Below are 15,147 nucleotides of genomic sequence, written 5' to 3'. Positions count from 1 at the left end.
TTATTGAACAAAATCCTATTTTAAAAGGACTTGCTTGTCTGTTCATTGAGACCCTGAGATTTGTCTGAAGTGTCTTGGAGGCCTCATGAACAGAGAGAAAAGGAACCTACAGAACTATTTTTCTGAGCAGGAGCCTCCTGAGCAGATTCTGGAGATAAATGTTATTGCCAAATCTGTGAATTTTAAGCAGATTATCGGCTGCTTAGATTGAAGATTTGCTGGGGTCAGTTTTTATCTCAGACAGTTTTAATTAAGGTGTATTGAGTTTCTCCAGGAGGCGATTTTCTTTCTTTATTTCCTATTCAGTGTACTGTGGAGAGAACTTCTATTTCTTATTTTTGTCTAGAATTTTTGTGGCTCTCTGGGACTCTGGAACAGGCTATTCAGAATTAGAAACATTAGGAGTAGTGCAAGTAGGAAGTTACTAAAATTACAACTACCAAAAATGCTAAGTCTATGTATTTAGGTATTCACAAAAGAATGAGATGTTCTCAATTAATAACAATTAAAGAACATGTGATGTTCAGATTCAGTGACAGTAAGAATCAAACCAATAAGCAGAAGTAGTAGACAGTAAATTTCATGATTCAACGTTTTCATTTTTATGAAATGGAGAAATTAAGGATGGAAGCATGAGGTTCTTCCTCATATGCAGCACATCAGTGATGAAGCTGGGAATAGATTCCAGATACCCATCTACCCAACAACAATGCTAATTCTGTCTGCAGCCTCTGCAGAGCTTCCTAGACTGCACATCTACCACAGTGCATGGCCCTAAAGCAGCGCCAGGCATCTGTCCCACGGCTGAGATCTGTTCAGAGCTGCACCGGGTCACCAGATGGCTCCTTCTGTGAGCTCACTGCTCTTTGCTCCAAGCTTAAGTGCCACAGCTTATGAGGTTCATGTTAGCTATTCAAAAAGGCTGGTACCCTCAAGGTGACACCTGTCCCCTACTGGAATACAGCACCCCCACCTCACTTGAGTGAGACCCAAGGCAGTTAACAAGGGAAACTGCAGTACTTTGTAGCAAATGCAGAAACCACAGGCACAGCTGTGGAGAATACATCACATCCACTGCCTCAAATTTGCCATTTTCCATTTTTACCATAACTTTTAAAATAGCTGGAGAAGACCTCATCATGCCTTCTTAGCTTCAGCACTTGGTCAGACACATAGGGACAGCTTGGAGGAATAAGTGAATATACTATAAAGCTGAGTACAGCTTTATTAAGTCATAAAGTTCAGCAGACCACAAGAGATATGAGATATCCATGAAAGGATCAGGAGCCCAGCATCCCTGAAGACCCAGTTATCAAACAAGGTATATGACTGGTCTGACAGCATTTTTAAATGGGCTGGAATACCACAGCAGCCTGCTCTGGCAGAGGATAACACCTCCATCCACTTAGTGCCAAGTGACATTCACCCGGCTTCCAATCTTTTTATTCTATATTCTGCATACAAAAAAATAGCCTATGGAAGACACTGCTCTCCCGTCTAACCGTGCGTGTTTGCTCTCTGCAGGTGAGCGGCCTTTTGAATGCAGCTGGCAGGGCTGTAACAAGAAGTTCGCTCGCTCGGACGAGCTGGCCCGGCACTACCGCACTCACACCGGGGAGAAGAAGTTCAGCTGCCCGCTGTGTGAGAAACGCTTCATGCGCAGCGACCACCTGACCAAGCACGCCCGGCGTCACGCCAACTTCCACCCCAGCATGCTGAAGAGGCGGAGCGGCAGCGGCTCCAGGACAGGCTCTGTCAGTGACTACAGCCGCTCGGACGCCTCCAGCCCCACGATCAGCCCCGCCAGCTCCCCATAGCCTACCTGCACTGGATGTCAGCACTTTGCCTCTAATGCCTAACGTGGAGTTTTGTTGGTGTTGCACACATTTAAAAAACTCTGTTGCTTCCCCTCCTTCAGTTCCCACCCTTTCTTTTTTAAAAATCAGTAAATAGCTGCCTCCCACTGCAATTTTTAGTCAGATTTTCTTTACCCAACCATACAAGTGGCTATTCTAACCTCATGGACAGACAAACTTACATGTTACACATAGCGACTCCTGCTGTCTCCATATTTCATATATTTTGCAACTATATATGGATCCTCTTCATTATTCTTTATAAGAAAATGAAAAAAATCTTTAAAAAAGGAAAAAATCTGCTTAATTCACCTCAGGTGTTGAAGTAGTTTGTAAAACTGGATTGCACAATATGAGCATACATACACTTAAAAATCAACTGTGTTGGATTTATGTCCCCCTTCTCCTTTCTCAGGGATGGATATTTATGTTACACAATAATTACAATGAAGACACACCCTAACCACAGCCTTACTCTGTAAATATAATTGCACTCAGAAGCTTTTTGTTAGGTTCTTTCACACACTGGGGAAAAAATAAAAAACAAGCAAACAATACAGAAACCAGCCTAATACTGGAATGTAGTACTGGACTCTTCCATTGCTCATTTTCCTGATTATATACCTGTGTTGGGGAACCTCCAGACAGGAATCTTGTCTTTCTTCAAGCTGCCCTCTGCCTATGGTAGCAAGTTGTCTTCTCACTTCTGAAGATGCTCCAAAGCCAACTTCCAATTGCAAAAATCTTTGTGACGTTGATAAACTTGTTTGTTGGTTTGTTTCGTGCTAGATAAAATTCTGAGAAAAATTTCTCAACAAGATGCCTTAAATGAGTAACCTAAATCACAAAGAAACAAATTTACACTGGGTAACGTTTTATGGCAAGGTGGCTGGAATCTTGGAGGCATTCTATTGTCAACTCTCTCCAAGCTGTTAAGCTGTCTGCACTGCCTGTTCAGTATGGGACCAACAGAATATTCAATCAAACCACACTGACTTGAACAATTTTCTTTATTTCTTCTTCCTTTGTTTTGTTTTGTTTTGTTTTTTAATTAACTACGGAAATAGCATTACTGAACCAATGCCCACCAAAACTGTTATCAAGGTACTTACCTACTGTACAGCTGTATCTTAGAAGGAAAAATTGGCCAAGACATAGTTTCTGTATTCTGTTGCATCAAAATTGTGGTCGTTAATAGAAGGAAGTGAAAATCATAAGGTATCTTCTGACTGGAATAATAAAATATGCATTTTTAAGTTTAAAATAAAATTACATTATAGCTCAGCACTACTTCAAGTTTCTCAAAAATACACATACCAGCATAAAGCAAGGTGCTCTTATTTCTGCTTAATAACAGAAAGAGAATATTGGCTAGTTTTCAATAACTTTCAAATATCTAACACTAGCTAGAGCCCAAGAATTTTCATATTTTATATGGTAGAAAATATAGTAACAGACCAGAAACATAGTGATGTACTGAAAACCTCACTGGCAGCAAATACACATTCCTTGGTTTGTCTGGGTCTGATGGTGTATATTATCAATTCAGGTCCTTTTGATTCTGGAACTTTGGGATTTTTGCTGTTTGTATTTTTTTTTTCTGTAGGGTATAAATGCAGTTAAGTGTAGCATGGTGAAAAAAAACTCTCTATGCCAAACCAGTCATTTGATATTAAGTGAATGCCTCCAGATTCCCCTCGAACCTGTATCTTAATTGCTGCTTTGCATTGATCCAGTTTTGCAAGGTTTTATTGTACTGTATGTTAACTGTGAGAAGCTAATATACATTTCCAAGTAGTTTCATAGGTACTTCCATAATATACATTATTCCTAATACTACACCTTCTATTATTTGTACAAATAAATACTCTGAGTATTTATCAATACAAATACAACTATAAATCTAAACAAATGCAGATGTTTCAGTATTTTTTTCATGTTCATTTGCTCCAGATTTCACCTCTGTTAATTTCCCCCTTTGAATTGGAAGTTGTGAGAGGCACAATTCTATCGTTTCATTTCACAGAAAATGAAAGAACACAATAAGGTTTTTTTGCAAGATGACAAATAGAGTTAATGTGGTGAGTTGCCCAAGCTCTGGAGTTAGGGGAAAACCAGATCTGTTGGCCTCAACAGATTTCCTATTTTCTTTTTTTTTTTTAATGTCATGTGCTGAGATACACAATTTTAACAACTTGATAGAATTCAGGTCACAGGAATTCACATTCCAGTAATTTCTGTCACTCCTAGAAGTGCTCTTGTTCTGCAGTTAGTGGAGAGACATTTCAGACATCTAGCTCACAGAATTCTACAGGTCAGCTCTGTCTTGTGCACATACTTCAAAACAAGTCAAACTCATTTCTCATTATCATTATACCTTAAGAGAGGTATATGGAGAAGTGGGGAACAAGAAAATCAAAAGGAGCACTCAGTATTGGTAAACATTACAGGCTTCATGTTCCCAGTTCATTTTGCTGTAAAATCACCTGTTCAAACAAGAGCATCATTTAATCTTCAGGAAAGGAGGAACCACTCAATTTCATTTATTTAGGACTTAATAATTCAGCATGAATCAGTTTATGCATTACAAACAAGTTGTTTTACTAGCCTGGAGAAGGAATATTTGCACCAGGTTTTATCACTACTGAGATTATAGGATATAAAGATTTTGGGACAACCTAATCTGAAGGACAGAGAACTATGTAATCTCTAACTCAAACAGTTAAGTAATATTTTACTCATATACTTCATAGATTTTACTAATAATTTTTCAAGTTTAAGCAGGAGAAAATAAATTGGTTCAAAGTAAAATTTTCAGTTAAGTCAGTTCCTTTAATGAGAACACCATGGGGCTGTATATAGCCAACATAAGAACAATTTCAGAAAAGACTCTGAAATTGGTCATTAAAACTTTTTTGGTTTTACATCTCAGCTGTAAATACCTCAGGATGTATTAGGCTGACAGTCAAGCTACTGTGTTGTAAAATCCCAGATAGAGTTTCAAATATTTCCATTAGAGGTTTAAAACTTTATAGTTTTAGGATAAAATGATAAATTCCAAACCACTAGTATTTTCCAAAATTGAATGTAAACAAAAACTTCTCTTAATATTTTCATATGAGAAAAGAATGGGGTTTTCTAGCATCTGCTAGAAAAGTCTGATGATCAGCAAGGTCATTGGACTCCATTCTCGTGATGGTTCCTCCTGAGTTTTGCGGACATGAGAAGTCATAATAGCTCAAATTATGTTTTGAAATCTGTTTGCTGATCCAAACTAACCTCAGATTCTTACCTTTCTGTTGTTTCACCCAGCAGTGTAATCTAAATTGGTCTTCTGGCACAGCAACAAACATGTCACACTCAGGAAATAGTGCTCTGGCCAAGTGCAGGTTTCTCCATCTGGGGGAGTGTGCATCTCTCCTGCCTCCTCCTTTCCCTGTGCAATCTGTTGAGGTGTTCTCACAAAATACAACATTGCTGTGATTTTTTTTTTCCATTTCAGATTATAGCAACAGCTTTATTATTATTAAGAAAGCCCTGGAAAGTTTGTTTTTCTCCAGCCATGATTCTAAATTCTATAAGTGTTGAGTTGGACTGCCTTTCTACAGGCAGGTGCAAGTGAAAATCATCACCTCGCTACCAGGTGCAACTGAAGATGCTCTTAGAAACTCATTCACCCCTTCCATTAACCTCTCCCTATGCAAAGGCCTAATGGCAACATGAATTCAGTTTCCATCCTGCTTCTTAGAAAGCAGTCTTGGTAAATTCCTGGCAGCTAGATTTTGTGAGAATTTTTTGTATCTGCAAATTAATTATTCCTTGCTTTTACAATACATGCCTAGTACCTGTTTACATAACTGCAAAGGTATATATTTTTGACAAGTCATCAGAAGCCTCTGTTTGATGGTAATGCCTAATTCCTGTCTGTATCCCACCCTCTTTACTGCATTAAGCCTTGCAAGAAGTTGTAGCTATGAAGGCCTATGCATACCTTTAAACCTCATCACCCTCCACCCAGACATTCAGCACTCTCCTTGTCTCACACAGCCAGGCAGTAAAGGCTGTGTGAGGAGCCACACCTGTTTCACAACTGCTCGTCTCCAGTGTTTTGTCATGAGTTACAGGATTTGTACTTTGTGAAGTGCAGCGTTGTTTTTGCCTTTTCATTGCCATTAGATTTACTAATTTCATCAGGTCATGCCTACAAACTAACTTTCAGGTGCTCTTTTACTTCATCACACCATCTGTTTGTGCATTAGGTGCTAACATCTAGTCTATGTCAGTGAATGGTATGATGAACATCGGTATTTGTAACTCTCGGGGATAAGAGCTATAGCCTTAGGCAGAATAAAATACCCAAATTATTCTTGTTTATCCCATAAGCCAGAATATAGAATGCAAAAGCCCATCCACTGGTGTAGGTTTTTATAAATATATATTTATTTATATATATGGATTTATATAAGCATATGCACATATATATATAAATAGATATATATGTGTATATTGTATAGTGTATGTGTGTATACATAAGTACACAGCAGTGTGTCTATACTACACACTGACTAATGAAGGGATGTCCACAGAGCAAAAATAGGTATCCATTTCATTATAACTAGTGATGGACCTGAACCAAATTCCTAGATCCACATGCCATTGCATTTGGACTTTTTGAACCTGTTGGAGATTTGTGGTTGAGTTTCATCTCTGGTTACAGGTGCATTTACTTGTGTACATTGTGCATGTGGGGGACATGTGTGTGCGTGCACATGTGCTTTTCCAGCAGCACATGCCCGAGTGGGGGAGCGTGCACGTGTTCACAGCTAAACTTTCAGCTGCAGTGAGCTGTAAAGCTGCCAGTGTCACCCTCACTTGTACAGGCTTGTCAGCAGCACATGAAAGCTTCTGTGGCTCACTTTTCAACTCTTTAAATCACTACATTGAAGTATTACAGTTGTACAGTTATATGTTCATCTATTCTTGCTCTGCTGTAACTTTTTATGTATTTTGTATTGCATAGTTATATATTGTGATAATGTCCTATGCAACTATAAAAGGAAAAAAAATTAAAAAGGAAGAAAATTAAGAACTGTAAAATATTGTCTTAACTTGTATGCATGGTTAGTGAGGTTTACATTTTGGAAAATAAAACTTATAACTATGAAATATTGGTTTTCTATTAATTTCCTTCTCTATTTATCACCTAAAAAGCATCAATTATTAATATTTCTGCTGTTCATTTGAGACTTGATATCTTGTTTGGTGTCTTTATTTAAATTTCACCCAGTGCTATTGTTTAAAATGGGATTTCTTTTAATGTTTGTAAGTTTTTGTGATGTTTGCTTTGTATTCTGTGCTTTAGCTGGTATTTTGTAGTTGCATAGTGAAATTCCTTTCTCAAAGGTGGTATATATTGCAATTTTTACAAGATGGTTATGGGATTGATATGTGTGACCTAAAGTTCAGAGCATCAGCCATCCTTTCTTTCAAAGCTCAGTTCTTTGCAAATTTCTGATATCATCTCTGCAAGTGGCAATACCATGTCAAAACAGTAATGTAACCTCACAGTATCCTGAAATGTTCTTTCCTAATTTTAAAGATAAGAAAATTGAAACACAAATTTGAGCAACTTTCTCAAAAACATAAGGCATTGGCAGATGTGAAGGAAGGAATCTGAAGTTTCTAGAAAATAGAGGTTACACAACGCTTCTAGGCACTGTTTGTTACAACAGGCCTAAACAGTGGCATCCCCAAAGTCTTCCTACAATGAAAGATCCACCTGGTGTTTGATAACAGAAGTGCAGTCAGAGATTGTTTCCTGAACTTGCTAGAAGGAAGAAAAGGGAAACAATTCCCTCCAAAGGACGATGCCTGTACACAGTCTGGAGTTGCTGCCTTGATACTGTAACGTGCCTCCCTGCCCAGGCACCCTCGGTCTGAAATGTGCATTAACACATTCTGTCCTGCTTCTCCTCTCCAGGTTCCTAAATGCAAGGAGTGTGCATCTCTCCTGCCTCCTTTTTCTGTCTTGCAAGGGTTTCTGTCTTGCCTGTGACTCAGTGTTTGCCATGAAATGTTCATAGACTTGGCAGGAGTCCAGCATTTCAGAAGAGAAGCAAGAATAGTGCTAGAATTAGGGTGGGATTTTCCTATTTCCATTTGCCTGTGTATAATTTCTGGCTTCAAAGTAATCCACCTTAAGATTCACTGTGCTGGCTTTTCAAGGAACCACACCCATGGCATGCTTTGCTAGTTGACTGTAAGAGATGAAAGTGACATAAATACAAATACACAGTCAATAGAAAGAGATAAAAAAGTGAGAGGAGATGAAGACTGAAATAAAAATGAGGTGAGGACAATGAGACAAGTGTTTGTAGCAGCTGACCTGAGAGGCTTGTACAGCACCAGAATCCATGTGGGGCTTCCTGCAGAATTTCAGAGTAAGCAAGCAAGCAAGCAAGGCAGCACCTTCAAAGATGAGCAGAAACTGCAGCATGTTTTCCAAGAGCAGCAGAGAAGGGAGCTAAGCAAGAGTTGAAGCAGGCAAGCATATGTGTTTAGCCAGCTACACTGCATTGCTGGCACAGCTAAGAGGATAAAGAGAAAGGGAGGAATTTTCTGAATAGGTTTCTCAATGCATGCAGCAGAAAAAGGATGGAGTCTGGATGCCCATATATGTGAGCAGCAAGGAGGAAGAGAGAAGCATGACTGAACACAGGCTATGGGGCAGATCTGTGCTTTGGGCAACTCAGAGAACAAGATTATTTAAACAAGTCATTCAAAAAAAAAAAAAAAAAAAGGAGAGACACAAGAGAACCTGAGGGGGGTTATAGGCAAGAGCAGGCCCCAAAGGTGTGCTAACAAAACAAAACCACTGAGCTTAGTAATAGCTCTACCTCACCAAGAGAAAAGAGCCCGAGAGTATAATTGCTACCTCATCATAATTGTAAATAAAGGATCAGCTTGTCCCATCTGGTTGGCACTGGCAGAAGTTAGATTTAATCTTTGGCTCCTGCTGGTTGAATCAACTATTCAGTCAAAAAGGAGGGGTTGGCACCAGGGGCTGGGACTGAGGGAGGCTCCAGGATGCTGTTGCTGCCAGGTTTCTTCACTGCATCACTGGATGATCGTGCTTGGCCGAGCACAGCACAGCAGGTCTGGGCCTGCAGCACTAGGACCTACAGGGAATACTCCAAAGGGTCCCAAATGTTCGTAGAGCCCAGGCTGGCTTGTTAAGAGGCATACCAGGTGGGACTGGGACATCTCCTGGAGGGAAGGTGTGGTACTGCCAAGTTGGTGGATATGAGAACACCATTGAGAAAAAAGGCCCAGCTGAAGGACAGAAGAGATGGTGCTGGTGGAGGCTTTCCTGTGCACAGGAGCATGGAAAGAGGGATGAGATGAACCTATGTGAGGAACAGATGAGAGGTGCAATAAATGGGGAAGGTTAGTTAAAGAGGGGGAAAATAAGTATAGAAAAATAAGGAGTAGAGGGTAGGGGAGTTTGATGTAATTTTCTAGAGACAAAAGGAAAGGCCTAAGGTGCAAAATCCTGATAGAGTTCTAAAGAAAGGAGAAAGGTAGCTCATGTGATAGCAATTCCAGCAGTCAGAAAGTGAGGCATGTCAGTGTGTGATAAACAGGGCTGTGTGTCTTTAAGAGACTAATGTTTGTGTTTTCCCATGCTCTCCTATTGTGGAAATAACTTTCTGAGTCACTTCTCTGATCCTGGAGACAAACTGAACAGACACAAAACATAACAAAACACAATAGCAACGGGAAGAGAGAAATTCCTCCCCACCCCCCTTCCACCACACACACATTTTATGTCCGTGATCTGAATGCACTCAGTCTCACAGTGGAAGAGAAGGAAGGCAGAGACTGACAGTGTTTTTTGGTACACACTCTTTGAATCAAGCTCACCTTCTCCACCACTGCATAAACAGGTAAAACATTAAGCCCACACTTCCCCAGTCTATTCCTTTTAAATGTTATCCAGCCTCTTTGGTCAGAAGTCTTAGCTTCCAGATTTTCCAAAGACAGTGAACTGCAGCAGGAATTTGCTAGCTTTCTTTTAACTTCAAAGCCTTGCACTTCAAAGGCCCTGCATTTTTTTTCTCAAGCCTCATGCCTCACCCTTTGCAAAAAAGATGTCAGTTTGGGACTCTCGAAATGCCACACTTGGAAGCTAAAATACATCTAAGAATCAACATCACAGCTACCATCTGCCCGGAGGGGAGTAGTGAGATGGACACACCCACAAGTGGCTGGCCCCAAACCCAGGCTGTATCAAGACTTCCTGCACCAAAAGACAGAATCGCCACTCCTCAGAGCTGAGTTTGAGAACCAACTCAAACCCTCTGAAATGATCCATGAAGTTGCAAGGCCTTGCAGGTTTGGTTTAACTTCCAAGCGTTTTGTTGACTTCAGAAATCTTGTAACAAATCCCAAGGTTTCCCTCTCTGGGGTTGCTGTACAAATGGTGTTTGCAGCCTGCTGGGAGGAACAGGATGACTGGACAGAAGAAGAAAGTTTTGCCATCCCTTCTCTGCTGCCAGCTTACAGGGCCAGCCAAGGGAGACACCCATGCTCCCAGGCACAGCAGCTTGGCAGGTTCCCCAAAGGAAATTACCTACATGCACCTTCCTCCCTGCACGAGAGGAGCCTCTCTCAGGGGCAGAAGGTTTGAAGGCAGCCACACTCTCCACCTTTGCAACCTCCCCAGAAGACTGCGTAGGGGATGGCTTCCACTTCACATGTGCTTGCAGACAGCTGTATTGATTAACCGGGTGAGCAAATAAGAGGCAAGCCTGGAAACAGGAACCTAGTGCAGGGTGGGTCTGCAAAAACAACAAGACTGGGTGAATAAATCAGGGCTGGCTGTTGGCTTCCCTGCAAGAAACCTTTCATTAAGGCTCCACTGGATATTTTTGGACCACACCTGTCTATTTTTAGGAGGGATAATTAATGCTGAAGGAAATAAGGAAAAAAGTCAAGTTTGTAAGTCTAGGAATAGGAAATTTGTTATTCTCCACAAAATCACTGTGATTAAGGAGATCTAAAATGGAAGGGCTATATTTCAGAAGTAAAAATATGCTCCCAGTCACTGTAAAAATTGCGTGTTATGTGGTGTTTGCTAAGAGAGGGGAAGCTTCTCAAGGAGACAGCACTTCACCACTTTACTATTAAATAGGAGTAAAGGCACAGCTGAATGGCCAGCCTTAAATCACAGCTGTGCTGTGGCTGTGTTTTTGGCTAAGTCTGTACTGTGCTTAGGTTCCCTCTTCTGTGGGTGCTGTGATCTGGCTTTGGGAGGGCCAGCTGGGACCTGAGAACATGCCCAGGCCTGTACATAAAGTTACACAGTGAAAGAAAAATCACAGCTAAGCTATGCAGCACCCTCACCAGGTCCTTCAAATAATCTGCCTGAAGTACAGAACAGTTATAAGGCCAGAAAAGTGGTTTTGTGGCCTGAGATAGGAGATTCTTAGGAAAAACATCGGTATTTTCGTCCGTCGCTGCATTCTGCTCCACAGAAAGGATCTGGATGCTGTAGCAGAAACAGCAGATGAGCACAGCCCTGCTTAAAAACTGTCTTCCTTTTTGGACGTGTCCTGTTCTCTCAACCCCGCAAATTCTTTAGCTCTAATGGCAAATGTATAACACACTTGGTAACACAGTAGCCAGCCTTGTGGAAAGTGTTTGTTACTGTATTCAAACCAGCTAGCACACAGAAATTCTGGAAAATTATCAGAACAAGGTATGTGTCACCTTGGTTTTTTACCTTCTAATTGAAATGTATTAATAGCTGAGTCCTTCACTAGCCACTGCCACTTTTTTTTTTTTTTTTTTTTTTTTTTTTTTTTGTGTCTTAGATTCACAGCACTTTGTGAGTTTTGGTTAGCTGTTCAGTAGTTCTGTAAACCATTATTATCAGGTACTAGTGTAGCCCTCTAAGTCCTTGAAGCAGCCTTCATCATCCCTCCTCAGAGGCACATGGCTGGCATGTTAACCACAGCCTCTACTTCCATTTCAGGTTCCTTTTGTTGCTTTAAATTGTTCACTCAAGCTACCCTTGGTCTTTTTCTTTTTCCTTCATTTATTTCCCTCAAGGGGCAGCCCCTGTATTGCCTTCTTCATTTCCAGTGTGTCCCTGACCTGAGTAACTGTGACACAGACGTTTTTCAATGGTGCAATTCCATTGTCACCATTTCTGATGTACACTTGTCATCGTATTGCAAAAGCTCCAACCTTTCTTGGTGATTTCTCATGGGCAGCTCTTTGCAGCACTGACTCCTTCTTCCTCACAGCACAGCAACAAACTCCAGTTCCCTTCTCACCCAGCTACCCCACTCTTGTACAGCACTCATCCTTATTGGACACAGCTGTACCTGTTAAGGGCAGGCCTGTTCCTAACCTTTGGTGATTGATACAGCTGCACCTCCTCAGGCTGAGATTATCTTCTGCACTGTCTTTATTTTCTGACATTCTATCCCCCCACATACAATGAAATTAGATAAGAGAGAATTAGCCCTTACAACAGGCAAGAGAAATTAAATCTTTCCCACAGGACTTGTACTTGCTCCTGATCTGGGGTTTATAGCAATGTTAGGCTGCTTGAACTACTTTCATTTTGTTTCCTCTGAGGTAACAGAATTAACAGCTTGATTTCAGCAAGGTATCTAGGCTAGATGGAGTTTTGGGAAAGGGACTCAATTTGTTATTTAAATGCACTTTATGGCAGCAGCACACAAGGTTGTGCTGAGGCAATTGCCCTCACAAATTGTAGCAGCCCCTTACCCTTGTCCCTGCTTCTTCCCTGGGTCTGTCCAGCATCACCCTGAGAGAGCACAGAGAAAGCACAAACAAGAATTCACGCAAACAGGTACTTTAGAAATAAGTTAATTTTATTGAATAGCCATCATAGCTTCTCTCAGATTCAAATAATGGAGAAGCCAATTCACACAGATTACAGAGCTATCAGTTACTTTGAGTAATCTTTCATAAAAGAAAGAAATTAAATACAGTTCTGCTATAAAAAGTGCAACAGTTATAACTGGAAGTTTTTCAAAACAAAAGCAAGTTTTACTATCTATTGCAAAAATTGGTTTAGTGCTTTAATACTTTACAAAGTAACAATCCAACTGCTAAAAACAGCTCTTACACATCATCTTTGTCAAAGTATGGATCAGATTAAAAATGACATTTAACTTGAATGAAAACTGTATGTAGAAAAGGTTCTCAAGAACTCACATTTTTCACAACAAGAAATATTTCTTATTCTTGAATGTTAATTAATGCTCCTGTTTCTTTTTAACAGTGGATTCAAACAATATGGCAGTCAGATTAAAAATGATCAACTGTTTTCTTTTGCAGAGAAAGGTGACTGCAACCAAGTGTGTTTTGAAATTATAAATACAGAGGGGAAATGGGAAAAGAAAAATTCATTCATTTTTGTATGAAAATGATCAAACAAAAAACCTGAAGAGTAATTTCAGCTATAAATAAATTTCTGTAATTTCTATTATATAGTTTATTGAAAGCCTAAGTCAATATTTGCTAAAAGAGTATAAACTTATAGAAGGCAACAAGAAACTCAGACTCTGAAAAATGAGAAGAGTGGTAAGACTATGAAGAAGTTGAATTCTCAGCCAACCAAAATCAATGAGACTTACTTTATTCTTTATTAACATTTTCTTAAGCCCCAGTGAGAGCCAACTACTTTCTTTGAAATAGACTTCAAATACAAATATATTTATTGTACATTTTTATGGGTTAAAAACGCTGACTTGGTCAGGTTATTAGATAGAGTCACATTACCAGTCCTGACACTTTAAAGTTTATATAATTAGCTTTGGTTATAATTGAACAGAGACTCTCAGTTAATGAGTAAAAGTACTTTTTTAAGCCAAGGGTGCAACATCTGTTACCTTAATTCTTGTTTGGGAGACAAGCTACTCTATATGCAACCTGAACAGCAACCAAATCTTTACTGGAAAATCTATCATAGGCTTTAAGGACAAAGAGCTTTAGAATTTGTCTAAGTAAACAGAAGCTTAAACAAAAGTTAGCAATAGGGAAAAAGATGTACAAACAATGGGGGGGCGGCATATTCTATAGTAGCAACAGTGGAGTTCTGATGAATTAACTACACATACCTTTTGCATCTAGTACTTCAGACTGTCCTTCAAGCTTTGCCCATGTCTGAGAGGCATTGGGTTTTAACAACACAATGTGTACCAAGCAGAAGTACATGTAAACAGCAGAGATACTTTCAATGGTTCATTCAACTTTTTCCATACAAAAGTGTTAGTCACAAGACTCAAGGAAGAAGAACAAGGCCTCCCAAGGAGAACAAAGTCTTTCAGCCCCACAAGAGACAAATTCAAGGCATTATGAAAAGTTCATAATATTTTATGTCTTAAAATTAAATGCAAAGTAAAACTTGAGATGGATTCCAAAAAGAAAACAAGAGCTCTATGGAGATTTTAAAAACTGCTTCCTAGCTGAATCATGCTAAGCCTGGCACATTACAAACACAGGAGTTAGAGACTAAGAGCAATGGGCTTGGAAAAGACACAGAAGTAATTGCTTCTCCCCAGGAAAGAGCACAAACCTAATCTCAGTCATTGGGATGGAGTTTTGTACAAAGTTGTCAAAGCTGGCCTAGAACATTTTGGTTGGGAACTCGCAGCTGTTTAGGTCTATGTGGCTAATTTCATCCATTATTTTTAGTCTAGGCCTAAATCCTGTTTGTTCCCCTTGGTTAGGGTGAGTGGGCAGAGTTGGGCACCGTGTGCATGCAAAACTCTCCGGTGGCTCTGAGGGAAAAGCACTTCTGTACTGTACACACACTGTGCATTATACAAAGACTGTATTTACACTACTCAGAATCTTGAGCAAATAAACAATAAAACCATTGCTCCATTTTTGTTAGTATTTAAAGTGCACACAATTTTCAAAGTTGAGAGATGAGAGCGCTTCTGTGATGCCCACATGGCTGTGTTTCAATTCATACCTGATTGCAAAGCCCATTTAAAGGAGATGTGGGGCATTCTCTGAGCGTGAGATGCCACATTCTGCTGCTGCATCTCCTGCATATTTTAACCAAAAGCATGGGGAAGAGGCTTTTTGTTACTCCAACCTGGAAGCAAATGGCAGCAAGGCAGTGTTCCACTTCATCTTTACTACAAAGATACTGTTCAGACACCGTGGGCCAGAGTGAACTGCACCTGTGTTAAAGGCAAGAATGACCAAGAGCTGCTGTTTCAGCTATGGCAGCCATGGCTCT

At 40.1% G+C, this 15,147-nt stretch overlaps 1 protein-coding gene across 1 annotated transcript in view; it reads left to right on the top strand.

Annotated features, from left to right (window-relative positions):
• The window catches only part of KLF13 (KLF transcription factor 13), a 28,659-nt gene extending 26,114 nt beyond the window's left edge, over positions 1-2,545 (top strand). Inside the window, exon 2 of the mRNA XM_005490268.4 lies at positions 1,525-2,545. Coding sequence (XP_005490325.1) covers positions 1,525-1,817 — 293 coding nt within the window. The 3' untranslated portion in view covers positions 1,818-2,545. The remainder of the gene's footprint in view (positions 1-1,524) is intronic.
• The last annotated feature ends 12,602 nt before the right edge of the window (positions 2,546-15,147 follow it).

Source organism: Zonotrichia albicollis, chromosome 11 (genome assembly GCF_047830755.1).
Source record: "Zonotrichia albicollis isolate bZonAlb1 chromosome 11, bZonAlb1.hap1, whole genome shotgun sequence".
Taxonomy (NCBI): Eukaryota; Metazoa; Chordata; class Aves; order Passeriformes; family Passerellidae; genus Zonotrichia; species Zonotrichia albicollis.
This window is presented reverse-complemented; position numbering and strand designations above follow the sequence as displayed.